This window comes from Teleopsis dalmanni, chromosome 1, assembly GCF_002237135.1.
Source record: "Teleopsis dalmanni isolate 2A chromosome 1, ASM223713v2, whole genome shotgun sequence".
NCBI lineage: Eukaryota > Metazoa > Arthropoda > Insecta > Diptera > Diopsidae > Teleopsis > Teleopsis dalmanni.
Window position 1 is genome coordinate 90,876,230 of NC_051846.1, and position 22,484 is coordinate 90,898,713.

The 22,484-nt window shown below is 30.9% G+C and overlaps 2 protein-coding genes across 5 annotated transcripts in view; one reads left to right on the forward strand and one right to left on the reverse strand.

Annotated features, from left to right (window-relative positions):
• LOC119671016 overlaps positions 1-22,484 on the forward strand; it is a 43,251-nt gene that overhangs the window by 4,999 nt on the left and 15,768 nt on the right. Inside the window, exon 2 of one of the 4 annotated variants that reach the window (XR_005251758.1) lies at positions 12,950-13,219. The exons of 1 other annotated variant lie outside the window; for it this stretch is intronic. The gene's annotated coding sequence lies outside the window, so the exon portion shown is untranslated. Of the gene's footprint in view, positions 1-1,316; positions 1,387-2,765; positions 3,097-12,949; positions 13,220-22,484 lie in introns of those variants that run through there. 2 more of the 4 variants (XR_005251756.1, XR_005251759.1) reach the window with 2 other exon arrangements.
• Positions 1,236-20,550, reverse strand: LOC119671015 (venom protease-like). The gene is made up of 2 exons (XM_038081498.1): positions 19,409-20,550; positions 1,236-2,053 (listed from the first exon to the last, which is right to left on the reverse strand). The coding sequence occupies exons 1-2, from the start codon at positions 19,822-19,824 to the stop codon at positions 1,282-1,284; spliced, it is 1,188 nt and encodes a 395-aa protein (XP_037937426.1). The 5' UTR covers positions 19,825-20,550; the 3' UTR covers positions 1,236-1,281.

Here is a 22,484-nt window from a genome sequence, read left to right on the forward strand (position 1 = left end):
CTTTATTTTAATGAAAAACAGTTCCAATTAATATAACAAAAATATTCTTCCAGTGGTCCTTTTCTTTTGTACCCAAAATCAGTTTTTTCAAACCTTCAATCCACTTCGACTTAATTTATCACATTCATTAGTATTAACTATTATATAATAACTCAATGTGTAATAACATAAATGACCCCATCCGAATCATGTGGCCAACCTACAAAAAGCTGTCGGCCATATTCTTAATAGCTGCTCTATGTCTTCCTACAAAAGCACGATGCTCGATGTGAATGCCATTACTCCTGGTACAACATGATACGAAGATTATAAACATCACTTTTGATTCCACTGCTCATATCTATCATATTCTTTTCATAAAGGTAGACCAATTTCTTAGGTTTGATCAATTGGTTGAGGACAACCAACAACAGGTTGTTACAACGTTTAATACGTGAGATCTTTAAATATTTATTTCATAGACTTTGAAATATTTATTCTCATATAATTAAATTATCAAATCAAATTCAAATTAACACTGTTGATATAATTAATTATACCTTCTGATCAAAAAAGAACGAGAGCCCTATTTTTGAATTCCTGCGCTTATCCAATCGATAAATCTTTTCTATTTTCACTCTGGCAACACTATTATACACATTCTGTCAAAGATTAACGTATATCTTAGATTAGTTTTTGTTTGGCGTCTATACAAAAAGTCGAAATATTTTCGGTCCCTGATGATGACTACAGATTATAGTCGAAAAATTGGTAAAAATAAAATCTTTAAAAACAAATATTTTTTAAAAGATCATTATTTAACTGTTAAGCCCGTATATAAAAAAAAAAAATAACAAAATTGTTTTTAAAAAAAATTAAAAATTAAAGTAATTTTTTAATCACAAGGTATAATCATTGTTTATAGTCCTCTTCATAATTTTTAATTTAAAAACATTGGATTAAAAAAATAAAAATTTGTGTTACATAAAAATTGTTAAAAGTATCGCTTGTATTTGTTTAAAAACATTTTTTAATAAAAATATGATCTCAAAAAGTAATTCTTATATTAAATTCCAGTTCATTTTCTGTCATTATTCCGAACTTTTATATAACTAACTTTGCAATATTTATAAAAGATTTATAAGTTTCTCATCTATTCTTAAATAAAATTAGTCTTTTTTACTTAATTTATTCAATTTTATTTTATAAAAATACAAAAAGGACTAAAATTTAAATTTAATGTGGCAAACCTTTAAATTCCATTTTTTTAAATATAAATTAAAATATTTTTTCTTAATATATTTAAAAATCTTCGTCACAAAAACAACCATCCTTAGAATTTTCCATTATCCAGTCTAAATATTTCGTTACTCGAGTGTATACACCTGGATAGTTAGGTCTTGCGCAACCATTTCCCCACGACACAATGCCAATCTGTTCGAAACGCTTATCATCAGGTCTCATGCGAACTAACGGACCACCAGAATCACCTTGACAAGAGTCGCGTTCACCTTTACCAGGATAACCAGCACACATCATATTCTTAGTGATCATTTTTTGAGTGTAATTCGTTTGAGCTACACAGATGTCATTGTCCAGTACTGGCACTTCGACTTCTTGCAATAAACATGAGGGTTTACCGTCTTCTTTTAGAGTGCCCCAACCTGTAGCAATTGCTTTTGTACCAACAAATAAATCACTGCGTTCAATTGGGCGTGGCAAGCAAATGGGTCGGATAAAACTTGTTATGGGCACACGATCATTGAGACGCAATAGCGCAATGTCATTATCGAAATTAGAAAAGCTGAACTTCTGGCTAAAGGCGCGCAATACAAATCGTGTTTCGGGGCGTTCCTTATCGTTGCAACGATCGTGTTCACCGAACGTGACCTTGATCATGAACCACATAAAGCCTTTAACGCAATGAGCAGCTGTTAACACGTAGCGATCATTGATCAGCGTTCCACCGCAATAGAAGCGATTGAAGTAACTTAAACGCGCCATCCACGGATATTCACTGACTCCTGCAGTTTGGCCGCCAACAATTCGTGACTCATCATTGCGTTCACCACACCTTGAAAGAGGAAAACAATATTTTATGTTAATTGGCTTGGTTAAGTTGGCTAAGTTGTTTGTAAACAAAATTCTCATAAATTTTTTATATTTTTAGTTTGTGTGTGGAATATGTGCTCATCACTGCCAGAACTTAATTAAATGCTCGAATTGCATTCACAAGCATTTTAGCGAAATCCTCCAAATGCTAAAAATACAATTTTAAAATTAAAAATCCAAAAGTTTTTACAATATTTATACGTATGTTATTATATCTCTTTATAAAAAAGATTTTATTGTTCTGTTAATGTTCGGTTTGTTCTGTGTTTAATTAAATTTTATAATTAGAAAATTTTTTTTTTGTTATGAGAAAAAAAATTATTAGAAAAATCAATAAGAGGTTTCTTTATGATAATGGATCAATAAACTAATCATCAAAAATAAATAAGTAAAATAAATATTAAAAATATAATCTAATCGGGGATCTCTTTATAATAATAAACCATTAAACCAATCAACGAATATATTTAAACAAAAAATAAAAAAAAAATAATGTATAAATTTCCAAAAGTAAACATTAAACAAGCTGAGTATAGTAGTATTATATAAATTAAGAACTTTTATATTCGATTTCTTTTTAAAAATCAACGAAATATTTTTATAATTATTAACATTATAAAATTAAAACCAAATTCTTAATTTAATTAATTTTCATTGAAACTATGCAATGCAAGACTGGAAATTGTAAGCTGCCATTAACAAAAACCTAACTCAATATATAGCCTATTCAGTTGATCACGATGGCGACAAAATCGCAGGACCAAACTTTTGGATGAAATAGCATTCACTAAAGCAATTAGTCAGACATTGAAAATGTTTCTATTACGAAGTAGATTAACCTTCGTATTGGTGGATTTTTTAATAATAAAAGAGAAATTAACATATTATTAACATATTTGTATATTGACGTAATATTGTATGAGAACTTCATGCCGAAGGTTATAAAACAGCAATAGTAGAGCAATCCAAGTAAAAAACTGAAGTTCTAAAATTCTATATTTTTTTATGCTTTTCCTATTATTTAATTTATTTAAAAAATATTTATTTTTTTAATTAATAACTATCATACAAAACATTACTTATATAGTTCTTAAGTTTCTTTTTTTTTGTTATTCCTTTTTTTGTCTTTTCAACACCAATAATAACAGTCTACAAATTGTGATTACAACAATTACTTGTTTATTTTAATTTATATCAGATATAGCTTTAAGAACTGTATTTAAATTGCAATATAAAATGTACTTTAATTATCATCGACTACGTCTAAGTCCTTCTTCTTCAATCAACGCGTGCGATCAGAGGGTTCAACAACAGCATTCAGAAAGTATCGACAGAAATTATAAAAATAATAAAAATGAAAAGCTGTTGTGAATCTCTGTTGACAATCACTTAATTTTAAATACTTAAATTATATTATATATAATACTTCAGTCTAGGCACACGTTGTAAAAACTGTGAAGACTTACACAAAAAAGAAGCAATTAAGTATTTTATCTTGGATTGCCTAGCCAGGCTATCATAGGAACAGGTTTTTTGAGAAGGTAAGACTTCTCTAAATAGATTAACTCAGTGGGATGGAATTTGTTTTATTTATCTGCGTCTCCGAGGATTATGGTGTTAGTGGTAAGCTAATTATGAGAAAGGGAATGGTATCTGCTGAGTGTTGTAGGGCACCTAAAATTTGTAATTGTATGTATTGTATCCGAACGGTTTCAGAAATTATTGTGTTTAAATATAGTGACATGAGATTTTTAGGCATCATAAGAGTACAAAATACACTACGAAAATTAATGTTTATTAACTGCTGAAGCTTCTGAAGTTGTTTCTGTTAAACTAGAATTTGTCACATTCAAATCCTCCTACAACCTTTTAGCGTGAAAAGGATGGAAAAAACGTAATACTATTTTACAGAAACATTTCTATTTTTCTTCTTTCTACTCCCTTGTATTATAGTAGAATTTTTACATTAGCGCACAAATCGTAGTAACTTTACTCACATTCCATGGATCATTCCAATTTATAATTCGCAATCCAATAATTAAAATCAAAAACTGCCGTTTTTTTAGACTCAGCAACTTATAGCACCCAGAAACAGTTACTGATTAGGCATATTATATGTACCACAAAATTTTCTTGATTAGGTAAATACTTTTCAAATATTTATGAAAGCAAAGTTTTTGGGGCAAGCAGGAATCTTTAAAATCAATGAATCAAGTGATTTTAATGAGATCCTAATAAAATTCGAAACTGAATTGAATACCTTTTTATTAACAAGTTTCGTATAAGTAAAGTAATGATATAAATGGCTAAAATGTATTTTCCTTTTGTGATCAGTTCGTTTAGATCGGAGAACCTATTAAGTACCCTGTTTACTCTATTTACTGCAGAAATTAAAAAAATTATTTAAACAGTTTAAAAATTATAGTTCTAGATCAGTGGTTCCCAACCGGTGGTCCGCGAAATAATTAAAAACGGTTTATGAATAGGTAAAATTTTCTATTTTGATAGGAAAATAAAAAATAGTCCGTGATCGCACAAAAGATTTCCAAATATTTATATACCTATTTAATAGCCTGTTTAATGTACCTATGCACGTATACAACTCATTATGCATTATACCAGAGATACATAAAGCATATTAAAATAATCATACAGTTTATTATTCTTAAACTTTGTGGTCCCGACGAAAAACAAAAATATCATAGTGGGCTTTGGTCAAAAAACAGTTGGGAATCACTGTTTTAGATAGATAAATTGGCATTAAGCAGAAGGTAAACTAAGTTTGGTAATAAGCAGTGCACTTTTATTATATATATTACAACTGCAACAACAATGGTTAATCAGGGTACAACCTTCTAGCGTGAATAGTTATGGTAAAATAACATCAATAATATAACACATAAACTAATTTACTTACTAGTTGGTTGGTTGGTTGGTTGCAGTGGCAGGTCATAAGATAACTTCAAATGTACCTCAATTAGCGATTTTTCGCCGTTTTGTTATCACATTCCTCGCAAGAACCCTAGTATAGAAGAGTAGAGACTAAATCCATCCCACTGAATTTAGGTAATTTAATAGGTCTTTCATCTTCACCATTGAGCAGTCTGATAAACTATCACAAAAGTATTTTCCTAAGAACCTATATCTTCTGGATGGTAGAGCTGGGCATTCACAGAGAAAATGTATTATTGTTTCTTACTAGTTACTTTATGAGATAATTCTTTATCTTCCTCGAAATGTAACATTGAAATTCATAAGATCAATGAATCTCAATAATAGCCAGTAATTAACGCATAACTTTTAAAATTTAAGTGTTTGCCAAATTAGCTGACTTTCGTTAATATCCAGAAAATGTAAATATTTAGGACTGTATCTAAATATAGAATTGAAAATGTTGACTTGATAAACTTCAGCAAGTAATACAATACGTTTTAACCGAAATGACGTATTATACTTGTAAATGACGGCAATACTTTCCGAATCGGATCTATCACACAATATAGTATCTACATTTTTCAATTATTTTAGAATGTATTAAGATCTGGTCTTTTCGCGTCCTGCTAAATCACTGGATAATTAATTGTTGAATTTTTTAACCACTGATTAAGAAACTTTGGTTATCTAATGCTTCTATGCAGGATTTTTTCACTCAGGTTTACTGCCGATGATAACATAAATTACAAAACCATTTATTCTCAAAATTACTTTAATACTTTTAATATATTAAATTAAATTGAGTGTTTTAATTGAGCATATGCTTATTTTTTAATTTTAATGAGAAAGGAATTCATTTTCATTAATTTACTTATTTATTTATTATTTCAATGTACCATTTGGTGAACAATCTTCAAATTATTATTAATGTAAAAATATTTTCTTTATGAAGATATAGTAGTAGTAGTTGTAATAGTAGAACTAGTATTCTTTATTACCTAATGTTGTCAGCTTAACCTAGTGATTGTCTACTCTTTTTATTCCCCTAATCTTAACGTCAAATTAAAGAAAATGTTTCAAAATCCATCAGATCATTGATTAACCTAATCAAATCAGCTAGGTAGGAATAATGTCCGTTTTATTAATATAATTATCGATTTTCCGGTTAAAATTGGGAAAAGTAGACGGTTAGTCGCTCGGATAACAGATGTTAACCTCCGATTAAAATTAACCGCAGATTAAAAGACCATTCCTAAATGTGTGTTAGTATTTTTATACATTTTATTATGATAGAGTAAGAATGGCAGTCGATCTCAGGAAGCGAATCAAAATTTTTATTCTACTAAAAATAATTTTAGAAATGATTTGCTATCAATTCGATATCGAAAATGTTGATGTTGTACGTTTTGGAATTTTTATATGTATCGCATTTTTTTCAAATATCTTCATAGAAAATGAATACAAAAAAACGTGCTTCTCATATTCAAAAGAATTTCATAGAAATTTGATACAATTTTATCTAAATAATTGCTCAATTAAAACACAAAGTAGACAAATGTATCTGAAATTGTGACAAAAGAAAGTGAATTGAATATTTGCCCAGCTCATTCGTTTCGTATGTAAATAAAGACTTACTTTCTTATCTAAGATATTCTAGAACTTGAATTTTATAAATCTAGATTTCAGCAAAATTAAAATTTTATTTTCTCGTCTTGTTAAGTTGATTTGCGTTAATTGATGAGCACAACATAAACAAAAAAAAGTGGCCAAATTTATCTTAAACTCTTTTGAACAGGTTTGGATTAATTTACAACGCAGAAGTTCAAAATAAATACACAGTTTTTAGGTTTGTTTCTCTTCGTTTTTGAGATCATTTCAGCAAACGTGAAGCACATGAAATTCTTGTTATCAAGCGCTGATTCGTCGTATCTCAGCCTTTTATCTTTCTAACTAAAGTGAATGTATGAAAGAATATTTCGTTAACGAAACGAGTTGAAGACCAACAGCGCTCGAAACAGCCAAAATTACTTTATGCTAATTTTGCCAATTATTTGTTTATAAAAAACTTAATACCTGAATTCGTGTCAATGCCCTAAAATGGATTGAGTTTTTCTTTTTTCACTCGTAAATCGGTTCAGTAACTCAAAATCCGATTATTTGGCAAAATGGATTGGAAATGCACACAAAAACAACGTAGCCCACTTAAATTTACAGCAGTGACTCATACGAGTATTTATTTCCTTGTTCGCTTTTATTCATCCATAAATACTGAAGAAGAAAACATACACCGCTTAAATGTACTCCTGTAGTTGTTCAAAATATAGTTTAAAAATATCTTAAATTAAAACATAAAAGTGTTTTGATTCATTCGAAGACATTAAATCCCAAACGTATGCAATTGCTGAGATTTATTATACACTTAACACACAAAATGTAAAATTAAATTGATCAACGTGTTCGTAATGCAGGAGACTTTAAAAACTGAACATTATATATTCTTGATAACTTCGACGAAATAAATTGATTTAACTATATCAAATTGTTACTGAGTTCTTACGTATTAACAATCAAAAAATAATCTAAGAATCATCACGGATTATTGACCGGTCACTGTAGAGTGAATAATCACCTAACGAAATTAAGAACTCAAACTCAGATACTGTAGAGAAGAGAGAGAAAAACTGCATACCATGTGCTTGGGAAGTGCCCGGCACTGCTGCACAAGTGGAAGAAACATCTAGGAATGTATTTCATGGATCATAAGGATTCAAGACTAGAAAATATAGGCTCTATATTGTCTTTTATTAAAGAAATCGGACTTGGAGAAACAATCTAATCCAACTAAGGAGCACAATAGGTTTTTTAGGTCGCATTGCCACTATCCCTTTTCAAATAATAATAATACTGAGTTCTTACTGTGCTAAACTTTTTAATAAACAATTGAAAGACTCAATGATATGTAGGCGTCTGTGTACAATTTGACTATTTTTCACTAAAAAGAAATCTAACATTCGAATTGTGATGCCTCGTAGAGACATCAGTCTTATGGTAAGTTTTGGTTAAAGGTCATTGTAGATTAGGAAACCATGTTAAAACATTGAATCTGCCTTTCAATACCTATAACAGGTATGGAGAAGATGATGAAGGTGTCTCTCATCTACTCTGTCTGTGCCCGGCTCATGCGTGGTGGCGACTCAACATTTCAGGGTTCCCTTTCTTGAGGATCTTGATCAATTACAAGACCTCCTTCTAAACAGCATTCTAAGCTTCGCCAAGGGTTCTAGGTGTTTTTAAACCCTGATTTTCTTCAATATACGGTAACACAATATGCCAATAGGCCTATATTTTGAAGAAGCAGCCCTCATACATTTTTGTAAAAACCAAAATTGATTAATAATATACAAAAGTAACTATATGAACCTATCATAAATAATGATTCTCCATTCTTATTTATAAATGACAGAGGATCGATTAATAACTTATTAGAAACTAATAAAAAAGCACAGATCGTTTTAATTCACAATATAGTCACCTCTCTACTCTATTTATTCAATCCAATTACTCTTCAAAGTTTTCCAAGCCATCTGAATAATGTTATATCTAAAGTTTGAAAAAAGATTTCTTATCATCGCTTAACGACTCCACTATTCATACTCTCTTCCAGGAACGGTTAAATGTATATAAACTGCCTGAGATTAAAATATAGAAATTTTGTGTTCTCCAATGGTTTTTATTTACACTAACAACATGGGAAACAACATTTTTAGAAAAAATTAATTTTCGTTTTCGGTTGAGAGATTTGGATTTGCTTATACGAGATTCTTTGCAATTTTTTACCCAACTTATGAATTGCCAAAACAAAGGTAAATTCAATTCAAGATTAATTACTTGCTAGTTTCCTTTCCATTTTCTCAGGCCTGTTATTGCTTGCAAGTATTGTTAGGAAGAGGTCCACTTTCAAAATCTACCGATATTGATGTTGATATTGATAAAGACTTAAAACTGATATATGATATGAAATGATATTTTTTCCTGTAATTGTACGACATCTTTGTCTTTCTTAGCATTACAGTTCTGGATGGACCAACATTCCCCCAAATAATTTTTGCCATCTGACTTAATCCGATTCCAAGTTTTTCCAATCGCTCACGCGTAACTTCATTAAATTTTCTTCAGTATCATCTAGACCTGGCTAGATGCTGCTTCTTTCTAGATCTGCCTCTTCTTCGGGACTCCTCTTCAATTAGATTTTTTACAAGTGCTTGTTTTGCTGATCGTTCTCGGTTCATACGCTGAACGTGTCCTAACAAGGTTAGTCGTTGTGATTTTATGTATCGTATAACGTTCTGCTTATCGATTAAGTTCTCTAATTCGTGGTTGTAGCGAATACGATATGTTATGTGCCATCATCTAGACGTATTGCCACAAAAATCTTGCTCAATCCTTTTCGTTCGTGGAATAGTAGTTAATATGCTTCGTTTGCTTTGAGTGACTGAGTCTAATTAGGCATTTAAACACACGGAGTTTTTCTTGTCTTATTTCAGTAGTAATAATGTAATAAGACATGATCTTGTTCTATACTCATGAATACATTATAGGCACTACCAATATTGTTGAAAGACAATATAAATATCGTGGTTTGTACTTTTTGGGAATTTTAAAAGAAGTTATTGACTCTTATGATTTAGGCGATATTTATAGGACACCTATTTGGTATCAGTAGGATAGAGTTTTGATATTAATAAGTACATTAAATGTAGAGTCTAATCGTCTAATAAAATTTTAATAACGAAACAACTAAAAGGATAAAATAGAAATAAAAGGATAAAATCTTCAACATTATCTCAGGATAAAATATTAATATTATTGGTCTGTGCGTTATGAGTGTATTGATAGTGTATGTTTTAGGTAGTTTATAGAACAAATAACCTCGTTGTTTCTTTCTTTAAATAGTTTAAACAGTTGGTAAAAAAAATTATAAATTAATTATGAATTACTTATGATACCTATTACCTGGGATGATACCTATAATTTTTATATCGATCCACCGTACTGAGAGTTAATATTAAATTAAGCTTTTCAATATGAAAAGTTAGGAGGGTTGCTGTGTTTCTTAAGCTAAGAGACTACGATTCATTTCTGTAATAGAGATATTTTGTAATAAAAAATAATAAGATTTTGTTAAATTATATATTGTTTATATACGTAAACACATTTGAAATGTTTTGTAATTCTTACGAACTATGAGAATGGTGTCTTTCTTGAATATCAGCTAGTTCAGCAATGTATGTTTTGCAAATAAGTAGACACAACGCATTGACTTGAGATGAGTCATAGAACAATTGTACTATTGTAATAATTCTACAAATGATACCTTTACATTCAAGATATAATAATATATTATCCGCTCAAAATTTTTTATAACGAAAAAATATATGTATATTCCATCGATTACTGAATTGATACGCAGCTGTTGTGTTCAAATAACAATATCAGTTGTTATAGATCAACATATACATGATATAAACCTTTTATAAACGATATAGATATTCAGTACGATATGTTATATGCGAAAATTGACAGGCAATCGTATTTACCACTATCTAATCTTAGAGTAATTACTCTCCGCACGGGGAGGTACGCTGATCTTAGATCAATCACTGAATAATCATGAAGCTTATAGGCAATACATAAATTAGTCAATGAGATGGATGGGACTCTGTAGTACCCTCAGCTATCAAAGAGTAAAAGTACCTAATTGCGCTGACTCGAAAAAAAGATCAACATACATACATACATACATACATTCATACATACATACATACATATATATATATATATATACATACATACATACTAATATTAATTTTAAAGTTAATTGAGAATAAGGAACTGGTCTACTAGGTCCTTCGCTCTGTGCTTATATTCATGTTCAGAATTATATCTAAATTTTATTTAATATGTCAGTGCAGTAGACAATTAGAACTACTTAGAACTATTTAGAATAGATATTTAGTAGATATTATATATCTATTTCTGAAAAATCGAAAATAGTGCATAAGAAGATAGAAGCTTCGTAACGAAAGTTGAATCTAATTATTGCACTTAGTTCAATTTCTAATATATTTAAACTTATGTAGTAATGATATTAGCTACAAATTTAGTGATATTTTAGGTTGTTTTGGAATAACGTAGATAATATTATAATTAAAATGCATTTCATAGGCAAATGAGTTCATTTAAATAATTTCCAGCACATTTTTGTCATGAATCGTTCATCTAATTCTGTTGTTCTCAATGATTTTTTTTGGATACAAGTAAAATTCTTGGAAATTGCTCAAACCCAAAAATTAAATTTAACGGAAATATCTGAAACTATTAAAAACCGAAAATGTTTTTAGTGTCTTGTGGGCGTACCAGACAATGCTCTTTACAGTTGCTTTTATGTTTGTGCACGCGCGTCTAAAATACAAAATTAGTTTTTCTCTTCATAAACGATTTCGGCCAAATTTATATGCATTCATTTTACCCAAATCATGTGATTTGAATGCTAATTGGAGATTACGTGTGAGAGCTGGAGATTGGCTTGCTTGTCTTCAGCGTCTTGTTCCATTCAATATTTTATTACCAATTTATCGGCAAGCCTCCTAATTTCTGCTACTGCACCATTTAAGCCCAAAGAAATGCCAATTAAAATGTTTTATTTATGTTGTGCAGTTAAAAGTTAAAAGTCGACATGAATTGCTTTTCGACGAGAGTGATTTTAGTTACTTTAGCAATTATTTAATTGGCTAATGGTTTGTTGATTTTTATATAGAAAGTGATGGAAATGTTTGTCATCTTCATATTGTAGTTTCACTTAAATATAATACAAATTTCTAGTCAAGATGAAATTTCTGTTTTACCAATAACTTCACACACACAATGAATAACCAATTTTTCAAAAAACGATGTATGGTCTCTGTAATATCATATATTGTACATCCAACTAAATGCCATGTGTATTTTCTTTAAGAAAGATTCTGTTCCACTTCCTTCAGCAGCCTTAACAATAATTATAATTGTCTTCTTCTGTTTTACAATAGACTATACTCATATATCAGCTCTTTTTTATCCAAATTTAGTGCACATTTATACTATAGAAGTATAAATTAATATTATCTAGTAGTAAACTACACCACTCATTTGACATATCCTCTCACGATCCTCTCACAGATATACAGAAATAGTACAGCGAACAGTCAAATACTAGTAAATCTTTAATGATTAATCCAAAAACTCTTTTGGAGCATATTGTGAAGGCAAACAAATGAATATGTTAAATGAAACAAAAGCAATCGATTCACTAATGAATATACTAAACCGTAATTACAAAGTCCATTGAAAATAAATGTTATAAATATAATACTAAAACCTTTCTTATTAATATTGCTAATTAATAGTTTCAGTATATTTTGTCTGAACTACATACTAAATAAAAAATGCTCGAGAAGGGAGGAAACTATTTTAATCTTCTGTTCTATAAAAAACATATATAGTTTTAACATAAAACTTTTGAAACCTTAGCAATGTTCGCCTATATGCTGACATTAATTAGCCGGATATGAAAGGAGTACTTTACTATAATGTATTCGCGATCTACTTCGGCTAATCCTTTATTTCAGTGGGGTCAATTGATGAAGGCTGGGCAGTCCCAACGTCCCACAATATATAAATATATATAATGAATTATCGTCCAATATTGAAAATTGCTTAAAGCATACGTAATATATTTGTATGTCTTTATATATATACTATTTAGAAATATATATGCAATATATTACATGTATTTATTAACAGAAATAGGAATATAAGTCTAAAGTCTTGCACACTTAACACTATTTAGTTATGTCTTAATAATAATAAAGTGTGCTATAATTTTTAGCAAGAATCCCAAAACAATTAAGGTGACCTCTCAGTTCATCCGCATTCACTTTTTTTCACAAAGGTGTTATATAGGAAAGCAGAACGGGACATCAAAGGTTTCACGATTCAAATGCGTAAAAAAGATTAATTCTGTCAAAATTTTTATTTTAAAATCTGATCAATAAAGAATTAATGTACTTGAAACCTAAGCATAAAAGTTGAAAAATCCACTATTTGGATTGTGTGTTTCTATTACAGAAGAGAAAGGGATCATCAAAAACTGGTGCTTACCGGAATATCGGTAATATTTAAAATTATATATATTCCTGCAGATAATACGAATATGCTGATCTCAGAAACCCATTTTAACGAGAAAAGCTACTTTAAGATACCTGGTTACATACTTTACGATTCGAAACACCCCAGTGGACGAGCAAGAGGCGGATCTGCTGTCCTCATAAAAAACAACATTAAACACTTCCCAACTCACAACCTTGAAGCAGAATATATGCAGGCGACAAGCATATGTCTAGAAGAATACATAAAAGGTCTGACTATAACCTCAATCTATTGTCCACCAAGGTATAAAATAACGGAACTTCAATTCGAAGAATATTTTACAAAGCTTGGACCCAAGTTCATAGCAGCCGGCGACTTCAATGCCAAACACACATTCTGGGGCTCAAGACTTATATCACCAAAAGGAAAATCCCTGATGAACGTGATATCAAAACTCGACCTTAACATATCCTCCACTGGCACACCAACATACTGGCCTTCAGATCGGAAAAAAACTCCAGACGTCATTGATTTTGCGGTAACAAAGAATTTAAAAAGAGATCAAATATCTACCGAGGCATCCTTAGAACTCTCCTCTGATTACACACCGACTTTTATTCTGATTAGAAACACAACAATAGTCAATCCAAAATCTGAAGAAAAGCTGAAATCAGCACACAAATTGGCTAAAATTTAAAAAATATATTAGCTCACATATTAACACCGACACTTCCCTAAAATCAAATATTGAAATTGACAAGGCAGTCCAGGACTTCACAGCTTTACTTCAACAAGCCGCTCGAATATCAACCCCATTCCCAATACCCCACAAACCTATAAACTACCATACATCGAACGAAATTGCAACCCTTATACAGGAGAAACGACAAGTACGACGCCAATGGCAACAACAACGATCCCCCCGAATTAAAAAACAACTCAAGAATCTGACGAAAACACTTCAGAGATTACTCATAGAAAAAAATCGCATAGAATACGAAAATTTTATTTCACAGTTGTCTCCAACGCAAACAACAAACTACTCCCTTTGGAAAGCCACTAAACTCAAGAAAAAGCCCGTTATACACAGAGCACCCCTCCGACTTACAGATGGAAACTGGGCTAAAAGCGATGAGGAAAAGGGTGCTGCTTTTGCAAATCACCTTAAATATGTATTTACCCCAAACTCCACTTTAACAAAACTTGACTCTCTGCCTTACTCCACACGAAACGACAATATGACAATTTGCTTCAGTAAAAAAACACTAAAAAGCGAAATCAAAAATTTAAATACCAAAAAAGCCCCAGGCTACGACCTAATTACAGCGAAAATGCTGAAAGAGATCCCACAAATCGCCAAAGACCAACTACTTTTTATTTATAACGCTATTTTAAGGACTGCATATTTTCCAAACGACTGGAAGCTATCCAAAATCATGATGATACCCAAGCCCGGAAAGGACCCCGCTCAAGTCACCTCATATAGACCCATAAGTCTGCTTCCAATTCTCTCAAAATTATTTGAAACTTTTTATAAAACAACTAATGCCATATATAAATAAGAAAAGAATAATACCTAACCACCAATTTGGATTTAGAGAAAAACACAACACAATAGAACAAGCACACCGCATAGTACGAGTAATTAAGGAAACGTTTGAGAAGAGGCAGTATTGTTCAGGCGTCTTTCTAGACATAACCCAAGCCTTTGACAAAGTTTGGCACGAAGGATTGTTCTGGAAACTTGAGAAACATTTACCATACAATATATCCTCAGTTATCAAAAACTACCTCTCAAATATAGAAGATTTGTTATAAAACAAAATTCTTTTGTCTCCAATGCCTTCCCCATTATGGCAGGTGTACCCCAAGGTAGTGTTCTGGGCCCCTTGCTGTACCTGATTTTCACAGCAGACATGCCAACCAGTGACTGTACAACAACATCAACATTTGCGGATGACACTGCCATTCTCAGCCATAGTGACGACCCATTCACAGCCACAAAATCAGTTCAAGACCACCTCAACAAACTGCAAAAATGGCTCGATCTCTGGAGAATAAAAGTTAACGAATCGAAAAGTGTACACATAACCTTCACTCTACGACGAGATACCTGCCCTGCCCTTCGTATTAATGGAAAAGTAATACCACAATGCAATGACACCAAATACTTAGGAATGCACCTCGACCGAAGGCTTACGTAGAAAAAGCATATAGAAACTAAAGTAACCCAAATTAAACTCAAACAACAAGAACTAAACTGGCTGATAAATAAAAATTCTAAACTTAATCTCACCTATAAAGTGCAACTTTACAACACAATGATGAAACCCATATGGACCTACGGAATTGAACTCTGGAGCTCTGCTTCTCCATAAAACATTGAAAAACTTCAAAGAACTCAATCAAAAATCCTCCGGCAAATAGTCGGTGCCCCCTGGTATATAAAAAACGCAAATATTCATAGAGATCTTCGAATTGACACAGTCACAGATGTAATTACCAGCAACACACAAAAGTACAAAATCAAACTCAGGAACCATCAAAATCCACTTGCAAGCAACCTTACCCAAAGCGCTGGTACACAGCGACTCAAAAAAAACTACATAAACCCGGCTATTCAAGAATAACGCCCGACATGGTAACGAAATTGGACGAAGCTTTGGCTAAGGACAATTAATTATCTACTTTTCTTTTTTCAAATATTTTAATACAGCAATTAGCAGCGAAAATTTCTAAGTTGATTTTTAGAAGATTCAATAAAAATCAAAATAAAATTTAAAAAAAAAAAAAAAAAGATAATACGTAATTTTTAATATATGTACTATTTAAATTTATATATTAACTAAACAAAGTTGGAAGCGTTCTGATAAAAATAAAGATGGAACAATGATTACTTGAATATTTTTATAGACATGGTTTTCAAAGCAATACACCTCTTAAACATACTAATAGATGAGATAAAATTGATTATGGTTCGAAAAGTTGTATCTATTTATGGTACATTATTGTAATTGGACTCAACAAAATTACTGTCCATCCCGACTTGCAGAGAATGCAAAAGTGATACTTTTGAATCTTAAAGCCATTTAAAATTTTTAAGTTTAAGACTGGTACTGAAGTATGTATCCTAATGATTATTAAATGTTGCAGCAGACAATTTTATTTATATTTAGAGAAGAATATATTTCTCCATGTTCCTTATATTTAAACTGTTATTGTATTATTTAACTTTATTCTAATAAAATTTAGATTTGTTACTTTTGAATAAATGGTGACATTCTGCTGTCAAGTAAAACTTAAAAACATAAAAATAAGATATAAGACCCCCACTCCAACGGGGACGTCTCCCAATAATAATTTAAATGTATCTGCACTAGAATTATGTTACAATTGAAGATAAGATACTGATTTAAGACATGGCAAATTGTTAACCTAATTGTGATACAGTTTAAAAAGTTATAAAATATATAGTAATATCCTTAATGACATGACGAAAACAGTTAAAAATAATTTACAGAAGTAATTCGAATGCAACTGTAAACATTCTGAATCATAAATTAATTTGCACGCCTCATAATTCTGTTCACGAAAAATTTATGAGAAAACATTATCTGAGCGCATATAAGCCGGTCTTATGTGGCTTCATATTCTTCCGCAGAAATTATAGCAGACGTAACGAATTATATTGACTCTACTGGAATTCGTTGGCCTCACTAACTTAGGCAAGTGAGATAAATTTGTGTGAAAATAATTTTCTGTTACTGAATCTGAGCACATCGGAGTTTCATATAAGGCAACGCAATCGCATCTATTGACAATACGCTGCTGAGAAAAATTGTCACCCAATGTGCGGATGCCAAGGAATTTGTTGCTGAAATAAATTGTTGTCAAGACCGTTTTCATGAGAAATGGAAGTGATACTCGTAACCAGGAAGAACAAGCACATAAAAGTCTATGGCTTGTGTAATGACATCGCAGATATGGCGCAATCACAAGCAACGAACACTTTATGGAATATAAATACCGCACGTCAAAGACGACTTCTTTTTGCGCTAAAGTTTAATGGATACGGATGGGTACATGCGAGTAAAAACTTGAATAAAAAGTTTTTAAGAAACTTAAGTTTTCTAAAAAAAAGTTTTCTAAGAATATTTATTAATAATAAAAGAAGTGCAGTATGCATTTCTAAACCCCCAAGAGATGAATATCATTTTCTTTTTTTCTTATTGTATTAATTGATTCAAACTATTTATTTATATGAAAGCGTTAGAATAAATTGAAAGTGTCATATTCGTATGACAAAGCAACATTATCTAATTTTGTTATATATAAATATTCTTATAAATATATATAGAATTTTTTTCATATTTATACAATATTTTATATAATATTTTTAATTAAATAAACAAGATAACAAATAGTCAAAAAAGTTCGACAACGGAAATATAGATGGATTGGACAAACAAAAGCACAACTGACGTAGCACATGCTGCATTAACCTGGAATCCAGAAGGGATTCTTGGCGCAAAACCATAAGCAATGAAATAAATAAATCAATAGGTGAACTGAAATATAACGCTAGAAATAGGCAAAATTGGAAAACTTTTGTGCAGTCTTTGTCAATAGGCGAGGTTTATACAATCTAATATTGTAACGAACATACCATGAATAAATACAAAAAATAAAATGGTTATGAGTTAAAATTTGATCAATCTATCATAGAAGATATCTTCAAGACATTTGGACATATCTGAATACCCTACACAATAGTTTGAAACTGGATGGTTTCATGCTCTACACAATATCGTTGTTCAAGAAAACATTTGAGGGTGTACCTTAATATCTCTAAAACTTGCACCTTTTCTTTGTAATATAGGTTTCTCTACGAAATAAGTAATTGGTATGGGTCAAACTCCTTCTTCGATAATTCAAAGTAAATAGTAATTCTTGAAAACAAGAATTTGTAGTAATTTGATCTATTGGCAGTTACTTGTGTCGGTAATTAGATCCCTCTCTGATGTACTGTAATAATTTTATAAGATTTGGATAAGTTGAGGTAGTGTTATTGCATCTGAAGTGACAGTATGTTTGTGTTATTGGTACAAAAGTAATCATAGAATAAATATATTTTTTTATAAACTTTGATGGAATGACCCATAGTTTAAAGGTTTTCTTAGAGTCATCTGAGGTATTTCACTATGATCCTTAAGAAAACATGATGCTATATAGTTTGGAGTTTATGTTTACTACTATGAAGGGTCACAAATAAGCTGATTTTCGGCTAATTAGGGTTTGTAAGGCATTTAGATCCAGTAGAATTTAACTAAAAAATGCTGGTAGATGTCGCAGCATTTTTTATGCTTTCCCAACTGTTGTTAAAACATTGTAAATATATTAATCTGGTTGTAACTAATGATGCACTGAAATAGTTCCCAAATCTAGTGTCAACTAATACCATCATCATACGCAATTCACTGTGTAAAATATATAATATTACACAAATATCTTTTAATGGTACTCTAACTAATCATTCTGAGAAATATACTGAAACGAATTTAACTTTTAATAACCTATTAAATTAATCTTAAATTTTCCTATTAAAAATTTTATTGACATTAATGCAAAGCGTCGGTATAGTGTAGAAGTCTGAAAGATTTGGTCAGCTTCTGTTCCGCAGAATAGTTAGTACCAACAATCTCAATATATTCTATTGATAAAATACTTCTTTGCCAGCACTAAGAATACTCTATTAACAATTAAATGGGAGAAAGTTCTGAAGTACTCCAAATAAAAGTGAATAGTATGCTTCTGGGAAGTTTAGTGTCAGCAGTTGCCCTTGAATTGTTATTCATTACTTCAACTGTTTCTCATACTCCCAGCTAAATTTTCTTAGATGTAACTACACGGTTCAATTCTTGCGGTTCAATAATGACATTCTTCTTGTATTCAAATTTTCTGTACTGTTACAGTTTCTTACTCATTTGCTCATTATTATGTTTGTATTATTTTAATTATAGGAAAAATGCAAATTGCAAAAGAAAATCAAAGTAACCCAATTAAGAACTGCGCCTCTAGAAAATCGCGTGAGACACTCGATTAAAAGGCGGCTCTCATGTTCATATTCGCAGTTTAACTGTAATTTTTGTTTGGTTTACCAGACGATGCACTATTAATAGGAACAATCTTTTCTACGTACCTGCAAGAGCACGTACTCGGCGTTGCTTCTGTTGATGGTGGACCATTGTTGCGATTGAATGCGCCGAACCAATTCTTGATAGGATTCTGTTTTGCAACTGGTTTTCCAAACCTCGTATCAAATCCAATCGACAGCAATTTCTTTGACTGTTGTTGGTGTTGATGATGTTGCTGTTGCTGTTGCTGTTGTGGGTAGGTATGATATTTTCCTGGAATAATATTTGAAGCTGTTGTTGGTGCTGATGCTGATGTAGTGGCTGAAGCTAAGGCTGAGGCTGCTGTTGATATTGAAATGGCAGCGGCAGAAGCAGCAGCAGCAGCGGTGTCTTTTGCAGGTGAGACACGTTCTGATTGCGCAAAGTTTGCGCCTATACAGGAAATTATTAAAATAAATTGTAGTTGGCGTAAGTAGAACATTTTTTTCAATTATTTGCGAACTCAACAATAACAGATTATTATGCAATTTTCTTCGTTATTTGTTGTTTTTCGCAATTCGTTTTTGTTTTTTTCACAAATAAATTCTTGCACCAATTGCAGTGTTAATTTTCAGTAAATAAATTGCACTAAAAAGTTGAAATTGCACTAGAATTTTTATTATATATTTGCGAAAATGAGAGAAGTTGAAGTCGAAGAATTTTATTATATTAGTTTACATTTGCATTCAATCGATGCAGTCACTAGACCCTTCAATCGTCAGTGTCAAGCACTTCCCAACTATTGATGATTTAAGTTAGTATCTCTATTTGGAAATGCGTTCTACATTTAAATTTTGCCGCTCTAATTTTTTTGTGTTCGAAACAACAACAAAAACAACAAAATGGGCATTTATTATGCTAATGTATCTCACAGATTAATCTCAGACTAGACACCGCTTGAGTTGAGCGTGTGGGTTTATTGACGATATTTCGTTGTCGATTTGTTTAGAATTTTATTAGCTACAATAAAAGCTGTTTAAATAATTTTGACAATTATTGTTAGATTTTTCAAATTTTATTTATTGTAAAACTGCACAATTTGTAAACCGTACACGTTCCCGTTGAAACCTAATGTAAAATCGATAAGCGCAGTTTTGTTAACAACACGCCTTTCCGTGGCTACTTGAGTTGGCTAAAACCTTTGAAATCCACAACATTTCTCGCGAAAGTCTTGACTGCTACTAAACGTATCCGTTGTGTTCCCGAGTTGGTACGCATTGTTTGGTAATTGATCTTCAAGACGCCGGCGTAGAAGCTTCTGCTGCCGCTGGCGCAGTGCTAACTGTTGCTGGCAGTTAGCCTGTCTTCGGCTGGGGTTTTTGCTGTGCTGCACATATGTTGCTTGTGTGTTTCTTTGGCTGTTTACGTCCATCGGAGAAGAACGTTCACGTAAATTTCCGTTTAAAGAAAGAAAGAAAGCAAACACAAACAAGCCTGGCTTTGCATGTAGCTTAGTTAATCGTTGTAGTCTTAGTTATTGTTAGTTGTTGCTGCCGTTATTGTTGTTGTTATTATTGCTGTTCTCTCGCCAGTGGAGCACTGTTCTTTCAAGAACTTTTATGTGCGGCTATGCTAAGTCGGCTTGAATGGTTAGAAAATGCTAATGCGGCTTTGATGGTTTTATTAATTTAGTCAACAAAACAAATACACTGTGAAAAATTATGCTTAGTTGTATCAAATTTTTTATTGTTAATAATTTAATGTGAACCAATATTGTTAATGTGGTACTCTATAAAAGAAAATAACTTTATACAAATTATCTTAAATACTGATTGACATAGAATACAATTATATTCTATCGAACACAAAATCATTCTCTGATATCAGGGTAATGGCATTTCAACGAATATCTCAAGCAAACTGTAAAATTTTCTGACGGACGTATTGCATTATACTGGATTTAAATTAGTTACCTACAACTCTAGATATGTTATACACATCAAACTGTCATCTCGATAGATAAATTGGCAACAATTTGTGAAAGAAAGTTAATGGTTTTAGAAATACGGAAAACGAATAAAACAATTGTTTTTATTATGGGAGTATTATTTCCAAGAGCAGTTGAAATAATAGTTCGCCCTGAGGAAGAAACCAAACAAACTTCGAAACGTCGTAAATATTAATATAGAGGAATATATATAATTAAAAACTAAATCACAATTCTTTTATTTTATTAACATAAACCTTTTCAAAAAACAAAATATTTAACTAAAGTGTACTTAGAACTATTCCAGATATAAAATATATTCATCGCATCTAAACTATCAAGAAGTTTTTGTGATACCTATATACTCGTACATTGAATTACACTGGGCTAAAATTGGCATATGGCATCAAAAAATACCAATAACTGAGGACAACTCATCAGCTGAAAAGGGATTGCTTTATTTGAAATTTGAAAAGTTCTATTAAAGCTTTTCACAAAGATTTTAGAAGCGTCTTTTTAAAAGATGCCTTCACTTTTTCACAGAAGAAGTTATTAGCAGAAATGATATTAATGGAGAGTATGGACGCAATAGTGGCTTAACTTACAAAACTATTAATATGACAATATATAGTTTTTTAATAATTATTTATTCCTATAAGTTTTTATTTGATATCAATTATAAAATTCCACGTAATTTCAAAATTCAGTTGCTTTTACCTTTAAAACCCATATGGAGAGGGTCAGAATTGTATTCCATTTTCCATGAGATATGTGTGTCACTAGTAGTAGATTTGCATTTGTCACTCAGTCAAAAATTGCTCTCTTCTAAAGAGAAAACCCATACTCTATATCACCCAATTAAGTTAAATAAAAAGACAAAACTAAATCATATTTAATCGAAAATTAATAATATATCTTCAAAAATAGTCCGATCATAATTTTTTTTTTAAAATAAAATTTAAATATTTTATTTAAAACAAAAATTAAATATGTTATGTTATTTCATAATATATTTAGACACTACATATATTAAATATTTTGATTATATATTCAATTATAAATATTTTATAAAGCATATATAAATAATATTTAATTTAATGTATGAAACAGGTTTTATATTTGAGGCTAAGGCTACTTCAAATTAGACGTAGATCGCCTAAGGTATCATTGTGTTA

Bases quoted from the DNA above. Each gene is read 5' to 3' on its own strand.
- LOC119671015 (XM_038081498.1), bottom strand. From the start codon at position 19,824: ATGTTCTACTTACGCCAACTACAATTTATTTTAATAATTTCCTGTATA. The intron at 2,054-19,408 runs GTACGTAGAAAA...TCCTCTTTCAAG, and splicing joins CCGAGTACGTGCTCTTGCAG to GTGTGGTGAACGCAATGATG.